Below are 23185 nucleotides of genomic sequence, written 5' to 3'. Positions count from 1 at the left end.
ATCCAACATCTGGTCGGGTTGGGGTAGCAATGGTATGTCGCCACTTTACTCAGTCTTTCCACCATTCTTCTTCCACAATTTGGTTCCATAGCAGGTTTCTCCTCCTTAAACTCATCTTTATTGTATCAATCCATCTTGTTCTCGGTCTTCCTCTTGCCCTCATTCTTGAACTCTCTCTCCCACCCTCTCCACATGTCCAAACCATTTTAATCTATTCTTTTTAGTTTTCTCAGTCAACTTCTCCACTCCAATTTCCTTCCTTACATTTTCATTTTTCACTCTGTCTCTCCCTTTCTCTTCAAGGTTGCCCATACCTTTTCCCTGGAAAGACTGTCATATGCTTTCACTAGGTCGAGAAATGTCATCACAACATCTTTCCCGTACTCCCAATGTCTTTCCATCAGCTGTCTCATACTAAAGATTGGGTCCACTGTTGATCTACCATGAGGAAAGCCATACTGCTCCCCTTCTAGCTTGCCCTTCCACTTTTTCTCTCACTCTTCTTTCCAGTATCCTCTCCATTATTTTTGCTACTTGGGATATGAGAGTGATCCCTCAATAGTTGTCACATACTTTCCTGTCACCCTTCTTGAAAACAGGGATTATTATTCCCTTTCCTCATTCTTCAGGTAGACGTTTTTGGGTCCAAATGCATCTTATTAGTCCATATAGCCACTGTAGCCCAACTGGTCCAGCTGCCTTTATCATCTCCACAGTAATTTCATCTATCCCAGGTGCTTATCCTGTTATCATTTTTCTCAGAGCTAGTTCCACTTCTAACATCATTATAGCCTCCTCTTCTTCCAGACCCCTGCCCCCCTGCCATACATCTGTTCCCTTTCCATAGCTGTTCTTCACATTTAGTAATTTATCAAAGTACCCTTCCCATCTTTACCTTATCTCCTCTGGTTGCATTAATAGCTCTCCACTTTCCCCTTTCACTAGCTTTGTGTATGTTTTTTCCTTCCTCATACTCTTTGTAATTCCATATATCATCCTCTTACTACTGGTAGCATCCTTTTTCCAATTCTCAGGTGAATTTCTCCCAGCTTTTCCTCTTTTATTCTGCTACCATTTTCTTACACTTATTTGTACTGTCCTGGTATTTCCTTTTACTTTCAGCTGTTCGGTTTCTGTTTCATTCATGCCAGGCTTTCTTCTTTTCTTTTGGTGCCTCCTTCACCCTCCCATTCCACCATGGTGATTTCTTTTTCTTTACTCTTCCAGATACTCTGCCACAGGTCTTCTCAGCAGAGCTTACAAACACTTGTGTGAACTGACCCCATTCCTCTTCCACATTGCCATACTTGGTGTTAGGGATTTTATGCTTAAGTAACTCCTTAAACTTTTCTTGTACCATGCCATCCTTCAGTTTCGACACCTTTATTTTCTTTTCCCTTTCTTCCTTTATGTCTTTCAGTTCATCAAATCTCATCTTTGCAACCACCAATCGATGCTATACATCTAAAGCACTCTCCTGGGAGTGCAGTTACATCCATCAACTGTCTCCGATTTTTCTTTTCCACCACTGTGCTTTGTATCTTGTCATATCACAAATGTACGTGTAAGGATCATGGAATACATTGGATGTTGATATTCCATAATTCCATGATTATATACAAAACATAAAATTAATGTGCCAACTGCCAGTGTTAATGCTTATACGTCAACTGAATACAGACTACGGTGTCGAGTAAACATAATACTACGTCAGAAGATCTCCAGATGGTGCTGCAGTAGTACAGTTTATGGTTTAGTTTTGTTCTATACTAAGAATTGTAACCATTTTAATTAAAAAAGCTGTTCAATAACATGAATTTATTAAAATAGTAATTTAAAAGGTTTTATTAGTGATCATTTCTGTTTGGAGTTTTTCTGGAGTTCATTATACCACAGAATGTCCCCATTGTTGGCAATGTCAGGATTATATATAATGCATTGCAATGCAACAGAGTACAGCTGAACAACAGTAAGTTTACAGGATATTGTCTGCATTCCCTAAGCTGACAAAGAATTGCTTCACATAACATGAATGTGTATACTTCCATCAGTCTTGATTACTGTCCGTAACACCAGTCTGCTTCTGTGATACAGCGAGGTTATTCACACAAATGTGAGGTTATTTCACATTTCATGTTCTCTAAATGTGAATGTGCAAGCTCCTTTCTAGCCAGATAACAGAGTAGCCTAAGAAGTAAAAACTGAGATATTAAATATTTTGTATTTGTTAGCATTAAAAATCTGGATGCACCCTAAAACATTTTTCTGCAAATAATAAGAAACAACTTAATAATTATTACTACTATAACAATAAATTTAAAGTGAGAAAAGACCATACAGTGATAAAGGCTTATTTATCTTCATTATCATTTGTGTTACTACCACGAGCAATGGACCTAATTTTTCATCTTTTGTACATAAATAAAATAGTTCTAACATTTGGGTGGTATGTATTTCCAGGGATTCAACAATCTTTTCTTCTTATGAGTGCCAATAGGTCTCTTGGTGTCATAAATTGAATGTTACAACCATGAGTTGCTTCAAGTGTCCCATAGTTTTCGATTTCAGATCGGGAAAAATTTTTAAGTGCTAAAAGCTGTTTTGGTTCACAGACCACAAATGTATTGCTTTTCTAATCATGTTGTACTCGTGGATGCTAGACATAGGATTTTGCGGCAGAATCTGTGTTCTCAAATCTATGTCCTTCAGTTGGTAGAAATGACTAGCAATAAGGAAAGCCTCCTTACTTCTACCTATAAATGATGGCAACAAACCATCTTCATCCACATGAAACATACTCTTATGTTGGAATCATGACTCGGTGAATACAATTTGTTTTTGGTTGGCTATATGCAGCTTGATATGATACCTATTGCACTCATTTTAATGCTAGGGTTTCTTCCCAGGCATGCTTGAAAAGAATAACGAGAGGACAAGTCGGCAGCAATGAAACAAATAGCATAAATTACACATATAGTGTGCATGTGAAATTTTGAATATTGGAAATGAATACAAAGCTTGAATGAAAAAACATATGAATATATAATCATTATTTTTCCCAAATTATGGATCACTTTTTGTTCTAGACAGATAGATGTTTTTGACCTTACATAAAATGCTGTTTTTATTATAGTTTTTTGTCTTGTTGAATATAACTTTGTGATTTACTTTTCAGCCATCACAGTACTAGCAAATGTTTTGCAGTGACCTGTAAAACAGTTGTTTAGGTGGATTTCTTCTGTGAGTGTTTAATCATTTTCTGGTATTCTCATTCTTTAGTGCACATTTTATAATCCATTCTCACAGATACATACAGAAAATACATCTTGCAAGCTGTCAGCGCCTCTTTCCCATTTTATGTTTTCCAGCATAAGATTTATCATGCAGTTTGTTTACTGTGCAAGATACAGTGCTTTTTATCAATGATGATAGTTTTCAGTCTTTTGTTTTCCCCATATTTGTATTAGGTAATAATGCAACATAGCTGACATTCTGCAATTGTGAAAGAAGCAGACACTGCATTGAATGATAATGATACTGTAAAGAACAAATGAATTACTGTTAGGAGTAGAAACTGCAAGTTCAGCTTTTCATTAAGATTCTTAGCATCTTTGGGGTTATTACACTCACTGTTTTTTTTTTTTTTGGATGCTGATAAATGTGTTTTAAGGTTGTGACAATACACAGGGATATGTGCAGAGAGAGAACTGTCCACAGGGAGTTATAAAATTTTTAATAAACAGCTAACTCAGACTCATATACATCTCTCATTTAAGAGTGTACCGCTGTGTTGCAAATGAAAAAGGATAGTTTCTGCTGTATAAGAGGAACAAAAATAAAAATCTGAAAAACTGTAAAGTACTCCGTCACCAATAACTTGTAGTAATGCTGCTGAAGTGACGAATAGTAATTCTTGTGGTACTGGTGGTGCTGATTGTTGTGGGACTAGATTTAAATCGCTCATGTCTTAGATTTGAAATGCAAATTTTCTGCCTGAAGTTTCCGAGTGACTATCATATAGAGAAGTCGTGCTGTGTAATACTTTAATAAAAGCTTGAATTTCAGTAGTATTTGGTTTGTTATATCTGGCTTATCTTTCCTAAGAGATATGTTTCCATCATTTGCAAATGTTTATTCAATTATATAGTCTCCCCCAGGGGCTCACCACTCTTCGGCAGTTTCATGCTTGGATACCATGGGCCCCCCAGGCTTTGCAGCATCTTTTCCCTTCCATGCTGCATGTCTATCCTCTTGCTATTCTTTTTCCCCTCCCTCGGGGAACATGTCTGTGGCGTTATTTGGAATGTTTCGCATTGTCTGTCACTGAGAGAAGAACAGTCTCACCACTGTTTTTCATTCCCTTTTCCTTTCTTTGTTTCCCTTCTCCTCTTGTTCCTCTGCTTCAGCGTTTGAGGTTCCCCTTTTTCTTCTTCCTCTCTGTGCGCTCCTGACAGCCATCCCATGAGTCTGACGCGTAACAGGTGACTGGGTAACACGTAATTCCCAGCCCCAGGTCGACAGGTAGTGTTCACATGTACCTCCCTGGTACAAGCCAAGCCCAGGGAGGGGTGACTGCTTGAGCTGAAACCCTCCCAAATCGCCAATTGGTCCCTCTGTCAGGTGTTCGGGAGTTGTGACCTGAGGTGTGAACAATCACCTAAGGTGGGTGTGCCGCCTTGTGAAGGGGCCCCTGAGTTGGAAGGAGCGCGCCATCAAGTTGCTGTCAATCGTGGGGGATTTTCTCGCAATGAGTCAATCATCTTCACAATCAACATCTATGAAACGTAAATGTAATGAGGCTAATGATTCAAAGACACTTCCAGCTGCACCACATTTCCGTGTAGTCTCATGTACTGAATGTGGTCAGTCCTTTGCCAAGGTAAATCCGTTTATTATTTAGACAGGTGTTGATGCAATTGCCGGCCCTGTGAAATCCTGCTCTCGTTTATGGGATGGCCCTTTGCTTTTGGAGACTACTTCTGATTCTCAAGCACAACTGCTTGTTGCCTCGCTTCTCCATGGCTTCCCTGTTTGTGTCAACGCCCATGGAACTCTGAATTCTTCCCATGGTGTTATTTACACTAGACTGCTCAACGGTCTGACCAAGACCAAAATCCAATCTTACCTCTCTGATCATTGTGTCATTGCTGTCCATCGGGTGATGGAAAAGGTTGATTCCTCCTTAGTGCCCACTCGCACTCTTTTTCTCACCTTCGATAAAATGGTGCTTCTGTCCAAGATCAAAGCAGGCTATGAAATTATCACAGTCTTACCATACGTTCGTAACCTGATGCGCTGCTACCAGTGTCATCATTTCAACCACACTAGAGCATCGTATCAACACCCAGCCAAATGTGTAATCAGTGGTGGGGATGTGCATGAGGGCGACTGTCTGCCTCCTCTTCCTCTCAGGATTGTCTCATGTATCTTGTTGAATGGGCTGTCCAGGTGATCCGGGTAAAGGAAAAGTTGTCTTACCCAGTCTCTCACAAGTTATTGGCTAGTCACAAACCCTGCATTCTCACATTTGGCACTTATAGTTCTGCTCTTGTTACCAATTGCTCCATGAAGGACATGGCCATGCAGACATGTGACCTCAAGTTCATCTCTGAGATTGTGAAATCACCCAGTGTTAAGGTAGTATCGCCGTCCCTTCGTCCAGCTGTACAACAAGCCATCAAACTCTTGCCTTAAGGGGCGAAGCCTCCAGCTACACAACCGGTAGGCTGAAAAGGACAGGAGGATATTCCCGTGAAGACTTCCTACATTCTTCCTGCCAAACAACACTTGAGTCTTCCTCTAGTAACCAGAAAGGCTCGAAGAAGTCCAACAAAAGCAAACAGTCATCTCCTTCGCTGACTCAGATCCTCTGGACAATGTTGCCACATGATACCTTAGCACAGCCAGCCTCCGTGTCGCCGGTGCGCACCACCAACCGTTCTTCTGCGTTGGACTCCACAGACTGACAGAACAGCTTTTGTGGACTTCATGGAGCAGGATCCTCCTCCTTCTGTGCCCTGTAGCAGCGAGTCTTCGCAGGCTGTCACTCAGCAGCTGCCGAGGTGACACCTCCGTCATTTCTTCCTCATCATGACTCTCCTCCAATGGAACGTTCCTGGCCTTCGGTCCCGCAAAGAGGATTTATGCCTACTTTTAGCTCACAGTGTCCCCATATACTCTGCCTTCATGAAACAAAATTGCGTCCTCAGGACCGCTTTGAACTGTCACATTTCTTCCCAGTTGGCTTTACCTTCCCCCTGAAGTCGGGATTCCATCTCACGGGGGCGCCATGCTGCTCATACAGATGACGTTCATAGTCAGCCCATCTCTCTGACTACCCATCTTCAAGCTGTTACAATTCGCCTTTTCCATCCTCACCTGACTTTTTCCCTCTGTACCATTTATGTCCCTCCATCATTCGATGTCACCAGGGCTGATTTCTTTCTGCTGATTGGGCAGCTACCCCCCACCTCCAGCCCCACCTCCCATTTCTGCTACTCAGTGACTTTAATGCGCATCATCTGCATTAGGGTACTCCCAGAACCTGTCAAGAGAGGTGCCGTCTTGGCTGACCTTCTTAATCAGCTTAAGTTCTTCTGCCTTAACACTGGAGCACCCACGTTCCTTTCCAACACCTCACACATCTATTCTCATTTGGACCTATCCTTCTGCACTGCCCAGCTTGCCCATTGTCTTGAGTGGTCCGCTCTTTGACACCTACTCGTGCGACTATTTCCTGTGTGCTATCCATTAGCTGACTCCTACCCCACCTGCATGCACACCCAAATGGCAGCTTGCTAAGGCTGACTTGTGGATTTACTCCTTGCTGACAACCTTTGAAGAACAAGATTTCCCCAGTTGCTATGACCAGATGGAATATCTCACAAGCATTATCCTTACTGCTGCAGAACATTCCATTCCTCACTGCCTCTTTACCACTCTGTTTCCAGTCCCTTGGTGGTCTGAGGCATGCTGTGATGCAATTCGCGTGTGGAGACGTGCTCTCTCCATTTTTAACTGCTACCCTACAATGGCAAATTGAATTAATTATAAACAGATGCATGCAAAGTATCGTCGCATTCTTCGGGATAGCAAAAAAGCTAGCTCGATTTCATTCACTAGTTCTTTTAACAGTTCCACCCCTTCATCTGTTGTGTGGGCCAACCACCGACAGCTCTCTGGGACCAAGATCAATTTGCCGAATTCCAGATTGACAGTACCAGACAATGTCATCGTGGACTCTGTTGCTATCTCCAACACCTTAGGCTGCCATTTTGCAGAAATATCGAGCTCTTCCCTCTGTCACCCTGCCTTCCTCCATCAGAAACGAGTGGAGGAGGCTCGGGCAATACCCTTCTCTTCTCAGAATCGTGAGTGCTACAATGCTGCCTTTACTATGGGGGAGCTAGGTTATTCTCTCAGTTCATCCTGGTCCTCCGTCCCAGGGACAGACAATGTCCACCTTTAGATGTTGCAGCACCTTTCTCTTGTGGGCAAGCACTTTCTGTTTAATACGCACAACCACATCTTGCAGAGGGCAAATTTTCTGGATGTTGGCATGAAGCCACCGTCATACCCATACCTAAGCCTGGTAAGGACAAAAATCTTCCTTCTAGGAACCGCCCCATCTCTCTCACCAGCTGTGTTTGCAAGGTGATGGAATGTATGATTCTTGCCTGGCTGGTATGGTGGCTAGAGTCTCGCAATTTACTAACAACTGCATAGTGTGGATTTTGAGCACTCTGTTCTGCAGTTGACCATCCTGTTACTTTGTCCACCCATGTCGTGAATGGTTTTCTGCGGAAATCGCAGACTGTGGCCGTGTTTTTTTATTCGAAGAAGGCATACGACACCTGCTGGAGAACTGGTATTCTCTGTACTCTTCACACATGGTGCTTCTGTGGCTGCCTGCCCTGTTTCCTTCAGCAATTTTTAAAAGACCGAATTTTCAAGGTGCATGAGGGTTCTGCCTTTCGAACACCTTTATCCAGGAAGCCGGTGTGGCTCAGGGTTCCGTCCTGAGCATCGTACTCTTCACTATCGCCGTTAACGTTATAATGGCCTGTTTCCTGCTGGGCATCTCCAGCTCCCTTTTTGTTGATGATTTTGCCATCTATTGCAGTTCTCCATGGATGTGTCTCACTGAGTGGTGTCTTCAGTGATGTCTCAATTGTCTTTACTCCTGGAGCATTGACAATGGCTTTCATTTTCCCACTGACAAAACTGTCTGTATGAATTTCTGGCGACGCAGTTGGTTTCTCTCACGATCTTTACATCTTGGGCCTGTTGCTCTTCCATTCGTTGAAACTACGAAATTCCTGGGGCTCATGCTCGATAAGAAACTACCGAGGTCCTCCCATGTGTCTTACCTGGCAGCCTGGTGTACATGTCCCTCGATGTCCTCAATGGTACTTCCTGGGGTGCAGTCCGAACCACCCTTCTCTGTTTTTACCAGTCCCTTGTCCATTCGTAATTAGACTATGGGTGCTTTATTTGTTTGCCTGCATGTTTGTTCCTCTTACACCGTCTCAACACTATCCACCATCATGGCACCCATTTGGCCACTGGCACCTTTTACACTAGACCATTTGAGAGTCTGTATGCTGAAGCTGCTGTCCTATTGCCATGACTTTCGCCTCAACAGGTATGCATGCTGTTTGTTTGCCATGCATGGCCACCCATCCTATACCTCCTCCTTTGATGATTCCTTTGATCACCAGTATGGGGCGCATCCCTCTTCTCTGTTACCTCCTGCAGTCTGCTTTCAGCACTTGCTTTGGCAGCTTAACTTCACACTACCTGCAACTTTCCTGGTGGATGTGAACCCTTCACCACCTTGGCTTTGTGAAGTGGCCCGTGTTAACCTTAGCCTTCACTTCCTAATGACACTACTCCAGCCTCGCTCTATCACCTTCAGTTTCACGACCTTTCCATGGAATTTTGCAATAGTACCTTTATGTACACTGATGGCTCTCGTGCTGACCGTGGCGTCGGGTGTGCCTTCGTCATTGGTGCCCACATCTTTCGATATCAGCTTCCGGTACACTGCTCAGTATTTACAGCCGAGCTCTTCGCCCTATATCAGGCCACGGAGTACATCCGGAGACACCGACTTTTCAATTGAATTTTCTGCTCAGACTCTCTCAGCACTCTTCAAAGTCTATGCGCGCTGTACACTGTCCATCCCTTAGTGCAACGGGTCCAGGAAAACAGTCACTTACTTACTCTTGGTGGAGCCACTGTGCAGTTTATGTGGGCTCCTGCTCATGTCGGTCTGCCAGGAAACGAGGCTGCTGACACACTGCTGCCCAGGCTGCAGTCCTCGTACTTCTTCCCACTAGTTCCTATATTCCCTCCAATGATCTCTGTGTTGCCATCTGTCAGGAGGTGGTGTCCCATTGGCATTGCCATTGGTCCTCCCTTCATTGGAATAAGCTCCAGATTATTAACCTCTCCCAGCGGCTTGGATGACCTCCTCTCGGACCTTCCGCTGAGAGGAGGTCATTTTAACTAGGTTTTGTATTGGGCACTGCCTTTTTAGTCATTGTCATTTGATACGTAAAAACCCCCCACCACTTTGTACACATTGCGCCCAAGTTTTAACTGTCTGCTGCCACTTCCTGACGGAATGCCCATTTTTTAACTGTTTATGTTCCCGATTTGGTTTGCCGCCTGAGTTATCGACCGTTCTAGTAAATGATGCATGGGCTGTCGACCACGTTTTACTTTTTATCCATCAAAGCAATATGGCAAAGGCCATTTAATTTTTAGTTTTGATCCTCCATTTGTGTGTGGTGTCTTTTGTAGCCCTTTTTCAGTGTCCCTGTTTTTAGCTGTCTTCTCTTATGTCAGTTGGGATTGACATAGAATTGTTTTTTAACTGCTCTGTGTCTTCATGTTGTATAGTTTTGACTTGGGCGTATATGACCCCAGTTGTTTTTGTGCCCTAAAACAAAACAAACAATTATATAGTCTACCAGAAATTTTGTCATTGTTTGAAAAAGATGTCATCAACTCAAAGCCTATTGATCAATCAACATATTTCCGTGAAAGATTATCATAGTCTCTTACTTAAGTAAAGTGGATTGGAATCATAATATTGTATGTTTAAAATTCTGCCGTAAGTTGAGATGAATTTAATTAATGGTGTAAGCTGTAAAATTTCATCTGTAGTTCACATTTGAGAGCCTGTTGCTGTGCTTATATGTTACAGTGTAACGTGGAGGTTAGGATACAGTGCAGCATTGCAACGATAGAAGAATATGAGGTGAAGGTGAGAACTGTATTCAAAGAAATTGATTCTGCAGTACTAGATGGCATTAGAAGGTACCTAACAGCTGCCAGGTTGTCAGAATATGCAATACCTGAAGGCTTGGGTGAGGTAAGCTTAATATCAAAGCTGTAAATTTTTGATCTCTAGTAGTGATCTCCTTGGTGTCAGTCAAAATAAACAAAGACACTTGACTCTTATTTTTCTTCTTGGCATTTTCACTTGTTCTTATGTTTGGCTTGTCTGTGTGTTTGTGTGTTGGGAGGGGGGGGGGGGGGGTTCAAATAAAATCTCATCTCCTGTCAAAGACTGTTACATATTAAGCCTTTCACTGCCCCAAAGATGTTAGCTGTCTATGGTGCCTTAAGTATTAACTCTGCACTGAACACTCCAGCAAGACTTTGACATGTTAACACAACTGGCCAATGATCTCTTGCTCACCCAGTTGTCGCTAAATATTGGATACCTTCCACATATTGTCACAATCATTTCGCGTATTACGTAATTGATGTGGTTACTGAACACTTTGGCGGAGTACAGCTGTAGGCTGGAATACACTGTGTTGAGTTACTGTGTTTGGTCCATGGCTTGTTTTTCATTATCAGTGTTGGGAAATATGAAATGAAAGCAAGTGTGAAATAAGTGAACGATTGGGTCATAGGGATACAGGAACACTCCATTTTGCAGTAAAGGCAATCAGCACACTCAATAATTGGTCAGTTAAAAGGGTTAGGTGAAGGTACCGGAGGTAACATACTTCAGTTTGGTAAAAGACTGTGAGTGCATAAAACAGGCTAGTTTAATATAACAGTTATGAATTTAGAAGAAGTTGTTCCATACTTAGGAAAACACGAATGACCCAGGTTCAATTCCTGGTACTGCCAGGACTTTTCCTTGATGGGTGCACTGAGCCACATAGTAACAGGAAGGGCTACTTGAATGAGAAGTCAGGGAAATTGACAGTGGCTGAGAGAGCAGTGTGCTAACCCTATTTCCCTGTGTACCACATCAGAATGACACAATTCACATAGGATGACACAGTCACCAGTCGGTACTAAATGACCCATCAGGACCACAATGCAGAACCTTTTTTATATCCTCAAAACATGCTTTGGGGCAGATGTTGACTCTGACAATGATTTATTGTTTGTTAATTGCAGATTAAAATGGAAGAAATTGCAGAAAGGTAGGAAGTTAAGGAGAGAACCTGGATAAAGAGAAAGAACCAGAGATTGTTGGATCTTTCAAATGGTTCATTAAGCAACAATTGACTGAAACAGGAAATGAATACAACAGAAGAAGAATGAGTTGCTTTGAGAGAAGAAATAGTAAGCAGTAGAGGTTCAGATAGGCAAAAAGACAAGGCCCAGCAGAAATCATTCAATAACACATGAGATATCAAATTTAATTGACGAAGGAGACAATAGAAAAATGGAACAAATAAAATGGGCAAAAGGGAATACAGACGTCTGAAAATGAGATACACAGGAAGTGCAAAATGGCAAATCAGAAATTGCTAGTGGAGAAATGCAAAATTTAGAAGTGTGAATTGCTATGGGAAAGATGGAAGCCATTCACAGGAAACTTTTGGAGGAAAGAGGATCAACTGTACGAATATTAAGAGTGCAGTTGCCAATCCAATACTAAGCTAAGAAGGAAAGGCTCGAAGGTGGAAGGAATATATAGGTCGACTATGCAAGGGAAACGAACTGTAAGGCAATATTAGAGAAGGGAAACACAAGAATAACTTGATAGAATGCTAAAGAATTAAGTTGAAACAAGACCTATGCAATACATGCTATTCCTTCTGAATTATTGGGATCCTTGGGAGAGCCAACCGTGAGAAAACTGTTCCACCAAGTATGCAAGATTTATGAGGCAGATGAAATCGTTTCATGCTTACAGAAGAATGTAATAATTAAACAGTGGAACATCTGGCCTTTGTGTCCAGAGATGACATTGCAGTGTGTGTGTGTGTGTGTGTGTGTGTGTGTGTGTGTGTGTGTGTGTGCACGCGCGCGCGTTTGTTTGTTAGTTTTTCTAAACCCGAAGCAAGACGTAGTGCGATAGCTTAGTCTACTTTCAAATGTGCTTTTCAGTCACTCAATGCATCCTGTATGTGATGAGTAGCAGTTTACCCTAATTTGTGCATAATGTAATAATTCCAGTTGTTAAGATGGCAGGTGCTGACTGCAGTGAATATTACAGAACCATCAGTTTAATAAGCTATAGTTTTCAAATACTAATAGAAATTATTTAGAAAAGAATAGAAAAGCGGGTAGAAGTTAGGCCTAAGGATAGATCAGTTTGGGTTCTGGAGAAATGTAAGAACACGAGACACATGTTTTTTGGCATTTGTAGATTTAGAGAAAGCTTTTAACACTATTGACAGGAACCATGTTCTTTGAAATTCTAAAGGTAATAGGGACAAAATACAGGGAGTGATAGGTTACTTACAACTTGTGCAAAAATACAGACTGGAGTTAACGAGAGTTGGATACGAAACGGAAGCAGTAGTTGAGAAGGGAGTCTGTGCATTGAGGAAGGAGGATATAAAACCAAAAATTGGAAATGAGATGCAAAAGGTAGTAGATAAGTTTTGTTATGTGCGCAACAAAATAAGTGATAGTCGAAGTATGGAGAATATGAAATACGAAGAAATAGCATGAAATAGCAAGAAAAGTGTTTCTAAAGAGAAGTTTGTCAACACTAAATACAAATTTTAGGAATTCTTTCATGAAGATATGTATTTATCTGGAGCATAGTCCTGTATGGAAGTGAAATGTGGACAGTAAACAGTACAGACAAGATGAGAATAGAAATTTTGAAATTTGATGCTACAGGAGAAATCTGAAAATTAAATGTGTGTGTATCAGATGGCTAATGAGTAGATACTGAATTGTATAGGTGAAGAAAGAAATTTATGGCACAACTTGACTAAAATAAGGGACCACTTGATGGGAAACATCTTGATGCATCAAGGAACCATCAGTTCATTAATATAGGTGTTGTGGCAGCACCCCCCAGAGCAGACTTCACAACCAGTGATGAGGCGGGTAAGCTACCTGCCTGTGTAATCCCACTGCTGAGACCAGAATATTGCTGATACGGCATGATGCAAAGACTCAGTCTGCCGCAGTAGGGAGCTAATACCTCATGGTGTGGCCTGGTGCTGTACTGCCTTGGTCAGTGCATGATGAAAGGTGGGACCCATAACAAAGCTCATCAAATCAGCCCTCGCCAGGCAATGGTTTAATGTGGGCCAGGCAATTGCACCTGCATCTAGCAGCATCATCCGCTAGCTACTGGTCTACAGGCTGCTGTTGCTGGGTCTGATTATTCAGAGTCTCAAGAGGAGGCCACCTCCAGGGTGACTTCATCCAGTCCCTGGGTGTCTCCAAGGGATTGTGGATTGCAGCATTTACTCCAGCACATCTTGCGCCTGACCTACTGTCACACCTTCTGACTGTCTGTGTCACTCACCTTCTGGTGCCACAGAAATACTTAATGTCACACTTGCATCTGCAAGGCTACTGGTGCTAATAGTTCCCTGAGACTGCTTGCCAGGCCAGTGACTACATTCCATTGCAGCCACATATGCTGCCTTATGCTTTATTGAGACAGATGCTATTGCTGGGGTCTACACGTACCTTCGAGTCTTCGTCGTAACTACCGTTTGAGCATCTTGCTAAATAAAGAATCTGTTTTTCCATTTGAGCTCTACTGATTCCAAGAGCGCCAAGGTGCTGATGTTACACAACACATCATCCTACAAACACAGTTTAAGTAATGGCCATTCTGACAAATAATTGGGGTTCATATCACCCAACCCTGTTATAGAGTGAAGTTAGTTGTCTCTCTCTCTCTCTCTCTCTCTCTCTCTCTCTCGCTTTCTCTCTCATTGTCACAAAAACTGTTGTAAGATTGACACTAAAATATGTATACCATACTGAAAATCAATGTTAAATATATCATACTGAAAATCGGTGTTAAATATATCATACTGAAAATCGGTGTTAAACAAAGTAGGGTGATAATTGTTATTATGCACCATATTCCTTGTTGATGAATGAATAGTTCATAACTTATTGTTGAAGTGTCTCAGCTAAGGTACTTTAATATTATTCTTTAGAGTTCATTTGTTATCCAACAGGTAATACAAAGAGACTTTGTGCAGCTGAGACAAGAACACCCAGAAGTTTCTGCTGAAGATTTACATCTCATGCTTGTCCTAGCACGGTAAGATTTGCATACAGTTCAGTTTTTACATTTGTATATGAAATATTAAATTATTGGGCTAAACTTGTCAGACAGAGCTGGGGAGCACAGTTAAGTAGTGTTTCACCTCTCCTTTAGAAACCATGTGTGAGGTTGGCAGTACCAGGAATGACAGTAGTAGTGTGAGAGGAATCTACTTGAGGAGTTGAGCCAATACCATAACTATATAAAAAGCAAAGATGTATTTCCTCTAAATGAAATCTGATAGAAAAGAATTTAAGCACTCCACAAAATAAGGACAAAACTGCAGAATTATAATGGGACGGTATGGCCAGCCACACATACCAAGCGTTAGACAGTAACTATAATTACTAATGTATTATTTAAGTAATTATAATTAAGTAGAAACAAAAATTTTTGCTTTTGGATCTGTGAACTTCTTGGAGGAAAAAGAATATTACGATTGAGGTTTGCAGTCATGTTCCCTGTAGCAACAGATGAAAAAGAATTACAGGGTATAGTGGATGACATTGAAGCTAAATATATGTTTATGGACTGAAAACCAGTAAAGAGGGAATAAAGTAATAACAGGAGCACGAAATATAGAGGATAAAGATAATACCAAATGGAGAAATATTAGAATGTGCAAAGCTTGAAATGTTTAGGAAACAGGCTACAAAGTGACTTTAGGAGCATCACAGAAAGTAAAACCAGGATAGCGATGGTAAAAGAAGCCGCCCCCCCCCCCCCCCCTTGTTTTTTTTTTATAGAAAGGGAGGATTTTCTGCAGCAGTGAGATATGAGGAAAAGACTAGTAAAATGTTTTGTGTGAAATGTAGTGAATGATACAGAAACATGGAAATCAGGAAGAAAGATAGAGCAAGGTAGATGAGATGTAAAACATGGATAATAAGGAAGAAATATAGAGCAAGGTAGATGAGATGTGTATTTAGACATGGTGGAGGACAGAAAGACTAAGATGGATGGCTACAGTGCAAAATGAAGCAGTACTGAGAAGAGTGGGAGAGGGAGGGGGGGGGGGGGGGGGGGAAGGTGTAGAAGGGTAAAACAGGCAAGGGAGGAAGATACTTCAGCTCCTGGATGGTGTGATGGACAGTTGCACACATAGCAACATTAAGAAAGAAGCAATGGATCACAGGAAATGGAGACACACAAAGGACCTGCAAACTTCGTAGAAAATATGATGGTAGTCTTGCTTATGATGATGATGATGATGATGATGATGATGATGATGATTGGCAGTACTTGTGGAGTTCTAGTTTTTGCAGGTAAGTACTGGATGACCATTATATCTCTCTATATACTGGCTGACAAAGTGAATTACAGAGAAGGGGAGGAAGAAACGAAATGAAACTTCAAAGGATGAGATGATGTTAAGTGATCACAGAATCAAGTCAAATTTAATAAAGAACTTGGCAGTATGAGTGCGCGTACCAGTATGACATTGCACCCTCTCTGGCATGGATACTTGCACTGACTTGGCTGGGAAGGGTGTCAATAAAGCCATTGTACCCTCTCCTGAGGCAAACTATCCCACAGCTGTTGTAACTGGTCCTTGATACCCTGCATATCAACTTGATACCATGCATATCAGCACTAGGACAGTTGGTGTCTGAACTGGACCCACTCTTGTTTTGTTGGGGACAGATCTAGTGATCTTGCTGGCCATGGGAGTACCTCAGCATCAGACAGAGAGTCATAGATACACTTGCCATTTATTGACGAGCATTGTCCTGTCGGAAAAAGGACACCACAGTACTCTCATATGAGAGTTAACACATGAAGATGCAGGATGTACAAGGCATACCGTTGTGCTGTCAGAGTTCCCCTAATCACTATCAGCCATGTCTTGGTGTCAAACCCGATGGCTCTCGACACCACGATATCAGGAGTAACACCACTGCGCCTCTTTCAAACACTGGAAGAATGGGACTTCTCACAAGCTCTCTGCCATAATCATTGATTATAGTCAGCTGGGGTAGTGCAGAACCACGATTCATCACTGAACACAATGCGACGCCATTTGTGAGCAGTCCCCTCTTCTTAATCTTGGCACCACTCCAAATGCAGCCATTTGTGTTATGTTAATGGAAATCTATATATGGGACATCAATTCCCTATTCCAGCTGCTTGTAGCCTCCAATAGTCTCTAGAGAGTGAATTGCCTACCCATACGAAAATGATGAGGGTACCTGAATAGTAGCACTTTATACCAGTATGTTGGATCACAAATAAGGAAAAATAGAACAGTTTGTTATTATTATGTACATTTATTTTAAGATGACATATATCAAGTTACTGTACTCAGCATTTAATGTAATTAATGAATTGTACATGACTGAGTTGAGTATGATGCATCAGAATGTGGAAAGACTAAAAAGCAAAATTAGTAACTTCTTCTCTGAGCTATATGTAAGTACAGGTATCTGTATGATAAACATAGAGAACTATAAACTAGCAGCCTATTTCTGTAAGGAAAAATGTGAGAAAAGGAGGATTTGTCATATGTATATAAACATACATAATTTATCTGATCGCAACAAAGTAGTAGAGTAATCTGAAAAGACAACATAAAGTTTGAAGACATATCAGCAGGAAACTAACTGGAGTGATGTGTATAATGTGAAGGGTGCCAGTTATAAATGCAATGTGGATTTCTGTCAACCTTTAACAGGTCTTTTCCCAAGAAAATGATTAAGTATGGCACTAATGGGACATAAAAAGACAGGCATTACACAAGTAATCAAAACACTTATTCAGGGAAAAGGAAATTACGTGAAATGGTTTGGAGAAACAGAGTAGTAGTACTGTTTTCATATTCCAAGAACTGTTGTGGACCTTTACAGAGCATGATTAAAAAATCAAAAGATCTTTGCATAATGACTGAAATTAATATTTCAGATACTATGATACAGTTAACTTGATAGGGTAGTAGATAAAAGAAAAATTGGGAAATGAGGTAAGGAATGTGAGGAATTTAATTATTAAAGAAAGCAGTCAAATAATAAAGATATCTGTCAGATAGCCAAACTGTGAAAGAAAATCTGGAACTAGTGAATGAATAGCTCTGTTTTAGACTTTCACACAAAATTATTCACTTGTTGTTGAGGATTCATGCCAGATTTTAATTGAGAGAACATTCAAGTCACTGTGCATTGCACTGTGTTTTGTTTTGTGGAAAATTAACAAAATAGTGCAATAGCATGTGCATTAGAAGTGACAGGTTAAGACTTGACACAGTAGCTGTTCATGTTTTTATGACCAAACTGATGAAATTCCTGAAACAGATGAGAATTGAATTACAGAAAATTTTGTACTAATTTTAAAAACTTCCTCACAGAAAAATTAAGCTGTACTGAAGAAAGAATCTACTGTGCAGAACACCAGCATTGCACAGTCTGTTTCTTTAAGCCATTAATTGTTTGAAAGTAGTAAAAAATGTGCATGAACATATTTTGAATAATTTAGGGCATATTTGATAATGCACCAAAAGAAATTAAGGCATTGTGTGAATTACCTTTTGTACGAATATTAAATGATCTGCATGAGAGATTCCAAAATTGCTTAAATTTGAAGGAAAAATGTTCTGGAACAAATAGAAGCAAACATATCAAACTTCTAATGGAAATTACTTTAGGAAATAATTCTACCTGAATGTTGAATGTATTTTGCTACAACATTGAAAGCCCTAGGTGCAGTAAGTACTTGGTCAGAACTCAGGAATGTACCTTGACCATCACTATTACAGGAGAAATAAATATGCAGTGATTAACCAGAAATGCAAAAGTGACAGTGTACATGACACTTTCAGTGTGCGCACGTGTGTGTGTGTGTGTGTGTGTGTGTGTGTGTGTGTGTGTGTGTGTGTGTGTGTGTGTTTCACAGGTAGGACATTCGTTCTCTACATTGCAAATGATGAATGCAACACAGTTTTAAAGTTTAGACTGTGAAAATTTCATTTGTTCTGTATCTCTTGCAGGTTGGTTTCTCTAAGCTGTGGCCAAAAAATGCTGACAAGGCAAGCATGGGAGAAGGCTGTGGATATGGAAAAGCAACGCAAGGAAAGGCTTATCCCTGTACGGAGGAGGTGACATGCATCAAACCACATGCCACAGTGTCGTAAAATTTTTACTTGTAATTTTTTGTAAGAAAATATAATATACGCCTTTTGACAAGTGTTTCATTCTGACGCGTTTAATGACACAGTGCTTTTTCTTAAACGATATCACTGAAATATCACCTTATTGAATTACATATGGATTAAAATCAACCAATAAGTTTCCAACTGGCGTCATACCTGCAAACCTATTTTGACATAGATTCAAGTGGAACAGAAGGAAAGAATAAGCCTCATTAAACAAGAAAGAAAATTGTGTATTAAATGATCTTCTGTCTGACATAAAACAAGCGGAATTAGTTCTTTTTACAGGTGATTCAAGTATTGTAATCAGTAATCCAGGCATACATATGGAAACAGAAGAAATGGTAAACAGAGTTATTAAAAGTATCATTGACTGGCTTTCTGCAAATGGTCTCACTCTCAGTTTTAAAAAGGCATAACAGATTCAGTTCTGCATATCTAGGAGTGCTACACCAATGATACGTGTTAACACATTGTGAAGAAATAATGAGTAGGGTGGAAACTTGAAAATTCTTAGGTGTTAATGTTGATAAGAATTTAAACTAGAAAATGCACAATTTGAAAATCCAAAAATAATTTAGTTCAGCCACATTTGCACTTAGAATCACTGCAAATCTTGGGGAGATACAAGTCAATAAGCTGACATATTTTGCACATTTCATACAATATCATCATGGAATAATGTCCTGGGTAACTCATCTTTAAGGAAGAAAGTCTTCATTGCTCAAAAACTTGCTATAAGAATAATATGTAGTGCTCATCCATAATCATGTTGGAGACATCTGTTAGGAAGTTGGATATTCTGACTACCACTTCACAGTATATTTATTCCCTCGTGAAATTAGTTACAAATAATCAACTACAGTTGAAAAGGAACAATGATGTACATAATTACACTACCAGAAGGAAAAAACAACACTCATTAAAGTTGTCGTTAGCCTATAAGAGGTGCACAACCCTGCAACTCAGTTTTTGATCACTTACCCAGTGATATAAAATGTCTGGCAGACAGCAAAGTAAAATTTGAAAACAAACTGAAAAAGTTTCTCCTTGACCACTCCTATTCCATAGAAGAATTTATACAGTATTATTGTAATATGTAAAAGGTGGTGGATAGGAATCACTAACTCACATATGCATATTTTCATCGAAAGAAACTCATAGATGTTCAGCATTTAGACATATTTACAAATTGATTTGTAGTGTGAATGTAAAGTGACTCATTCTACATCATTAAAATTATTGCGCAAAATGATCCATGGAACACAAAACAAAGCAAAAAGAAGCTACCTACTTAACAAAATGACAAACAAAATAAAGGTAATCTATTTGCAAGCACAACTCCCAGACATAGGCGAAATCTAAACCTGCTGCTTGGTAAGAGGCTGTACCATGTTGCTCCACTATGTGCCTTCTAATGTGTTTGGATCCTCTATGGCATCCTTTCTGCAGTGATGCACTGGGAGTTTAATCTGTCACCAAGTATGCTCAGTTCCTTTAAGCAAATGTGGGCCATTCCATCCTAGAGGAAAGTTTTAAAGAGGTGCACACAGTATGTTCAAGCAGTATTGTGACGAAAGGGGTGGACAGTGGGTTAGAAGATCCTGTCCAGGCGCTATATCATCGTCAAATTAACCTCAATAGCAATGAGGTTATACTAGTGTGAACATGAGACGAGCCCAAAACAAAGAGCTTGATTGAGTCATGCATATGTACCTGGCCACCTGCAATCTCCTTCTCTCCAACCTTCATTAGGTGTCAGACGGATCCTGCTCTCGGTGCTATTGATCCAAGTTTCATTCAAAGTATAGTAAAACTCTTTTTTTACACTTTCAAGCACACTGACCCAAAAATGTGTAAAATACAAGAAAGCATAGGAAACACAACAAGTGAAAATGAATGAATTACTGTTACTGACATTTTCTTTATATTGTTCAAAATATGAAATTAAAACCATTTAAATTTATCTTATTTAATAAAATATGAACCATGGACCTTGCCATTGGTGGGGAGGCTTGCGTACCTCAACGATACAGATAACCATACCGTAGGTGCAACCACAATGGAGGGGTATCTGTTGAGAGACCAGACAAATGTGTGGTTCCTGAAGAGGGGCAGCAGCCTTTTCAGGCTTTGTAACACTAACCAAAACGGCCTTGCTTGTTGTGGTACTGCGAACGGCTGAAAGAAAGGGAAACTACAGCCATAATTTTTTCCAGGGGCATGCAGCTTTACTGTATGATTAAAAGATGATGGCATCCTCTTGGGTAATATATTTCGGAGGTAAAATAGTCCCCCATTCAGATCTCCGGGCGGGGACTACTCAAGAGGATGTCGTTATCAGGAGAAAGAAAACTGGCGTTCTACGGATCGGAGTGTGGAATGTCAGATCCCTTAATCGGGCAGGTAGGTTAGAAAATTTAGAAAGGTAAATGTATAGGTTAAAGTTAGATGTAGTGGGAATTAGTAAAGTTCAGTGGCAGGAGGGACAAGACTTTTGGTCAGGTGAATACAGGGTTATAAATATTTGATTTAATAGGGGTAATGCAGGAGTAGGTTTAATAATGAATAAAAAAAATAGGAGTGCGAGTAAGCTACTACAAACAGCATAGTGAATGCATTATTGTGGCCATAGACACGAAGCTCATGCCTACTACAGTAGTACAAGTTTATATGTCAACTAGCTCTGCAGATGATGAAGAAATTGATCAAATGTATGGTGAGATAAAAGAAATTAATCGGGTAGTGAAGGGAGACGAAAATTTAATAGTCGTGGGTGACTGGAATTCGACAGTAGGAAAATAAAGAGAAGGAAACGTAGTAGGTGAATATGGATTGGGGCTAAGAAATGAAAGAGGAAGCCACCTTGTAGAATTTTGCACAGAGCACAACTTAATCATAGCTAACACTTGGTTTAAGAATCATGAAAGAAGGTTGTATACATGGAAGAACCCTGGAGATACTAAAAGGTATCAGATAGATTATATAATGGTAAGACAGAGATTTAGGAAGCAGGTTTTAAACTGTAAGACATTTCCAGGGGCAGATGTGGACTGACCACAATCTATTGGTTATGACCTGTAGATTAAAATTGAAGAAACTGCAAAAAGGTGGGAATTTAAGGAGATGGGACCTGGATAAACTGAAAGAGCCAGAGGTTGTACAGAGTTTCAGGGAGCGCATAAGGGAACAATTGACAGGAATGGGGGAAAGAAATACAGTAGAAGAAGAATGGGTAGCTTTGAGGGATGAAATAGTGAAGGCAGCAGAGGATCAAGTAGGTAAAAAGACGAGGGCTAGTAGAAATCCAGAGATACTGAATTTAATTGATGAAAGGAGAAAATACAAAAATGCAGTAAGTGAAGCAGGCAAAAAGGAATACAAACATCTCAAAAATGAGATCGACAGGAAGTGCAAAATGGCTAAGCAGGGATGGCTAGAGGACAAATGTAGGGATGTAGAGGCTTATCTCATGAGGGGTAAGATAGATACCCAGTTCTAAGCAAAGAAGGGAAAGCAGAAAGATGGAAGGAGTATATAAGAGGGTCTATACAGGGGCGATGTTCTTCAGGACAATATTATGCAAATGGAAGAGGATGTAGATGAAGATGAAATGGGAGATATGATACTGCGTGAAGAGTTTGACAGAGCACTGAAAGACCTGAGTCGAAACAAGGCCCCCGGAGTAGACAACATCCCATTAGAACTACTGACAGCCTTGGGAGTGCCAGTCCTGAAAAAACTCTTACCATCTGGTGAGCAAGATGTATGAGACAGGCGAAATTCCCTTAGACTTCAAGAAGAATATAATAATTCCAATCCCAAAGAAAGCAGGTGTTGACAGATGTGAAAATTACCGAACTATCAGTTTAATAATTCACAGCTGCAAAATACTAACACACATTCTTTATAGACGAATGGAAAGACTAGTAGAAGCCGACCTCGGGGAAGTTCAGTTTGGATTCCGTAGAAATGTTGGAACACATGAAGCAATACTGACAGAAGAAAGATTAAGGACAGGCAAACCTACGTTTCTAGCATTTGTAGACTTAGAGAAAGTTTTTGACAATGTTGACTGGAATACCCTCTCTCAAATTTTGAACGTGGCAGGGGTAAAATACAGGGAGCAAAAAGCTATTTACAATTTGTACAGAAACCAAATGGCAGTTATAAAGAGTCAAGGGACATGAAAAGGAAGCAGTGGTTGGGAAGGGAGTGAGACAGGGTTGTAGCCTCTCCCCGATGCTATTCAATCTGTATATTGAGCAAGCAGTGAAGGAAACAAAAGAAAAGTTCGGAGTAGGAATTAAAATCCATGGAGAAGAAATAAAAACTTTGAGGTTCGCCGATGACATTGTAATTCTGTCAGAGACAGCAAAGGACTTGGAAGAGCAGTTGAACGGAATGGACAGTGTCTTGAAAGGAGGGTGTAAGATGAACATCAACAAAAGCAAAACGAGGATAATGGAATGTAGTCGAATTAAGTTGGGTGATGCTGAGGGAATTAGATTAGGAAATGAGGCACTTAAAGTAGT

General features: G+C 40.5%; 1 protein-coding gene across 3 annotated transcripts in view; it reads left to right on the top strand.

The window, feature by feature from the left end:
• LOC126475240 (mini-chromosome maintenance complex-binding protein) overlaps positions 1-18692 on the top strand; it is a 99048-nt gene extending 80356 nt beyond the window's left edge. For all 3 annotated transcript variants that reach the window (XM_050102927.1, XM_050102928.1, XM_050102930.1), the window contains exons 11-13: positions 10214-10381; positions 14424-14509; positions 18489-18692. In XM_050102927.1, the coding sequence (XP_049958884.1) occupies positions 10214-10381; positions 14424-14509; positions 18489-18600 (366 nt within the window). In that variant the 3' untranslated portion in view covers positions 18601-18692. The remainder of the gene's footprint in view (positions 1-10213; positions 10382-14423; positions 14510-18488) is intronic.
• The last annotated feature ends 4493 nt before the right edge of the window (positions 18693-23185 follow it).

Source organism: Schistocerca serialis, chromosome 4 (assembly GCF_023864345.2).
Source record: "Schistocerca serialis cubense isolate TAMUIC-IGC-003099 chromosome 4, iqSchSeri2.2, whole genome shotgun sequence".
NCBI lineage: Eukaryota > Metazoa > Arthropoda > Insecta > Orthoptera > Acrididae > Schistocerca > Schistocerca serialis.
The sequence above is the reverse complement of the archived record's forward strand: the minus strand, read 5'-3'. Positions and strand labels throughout refer to the sequence as shown.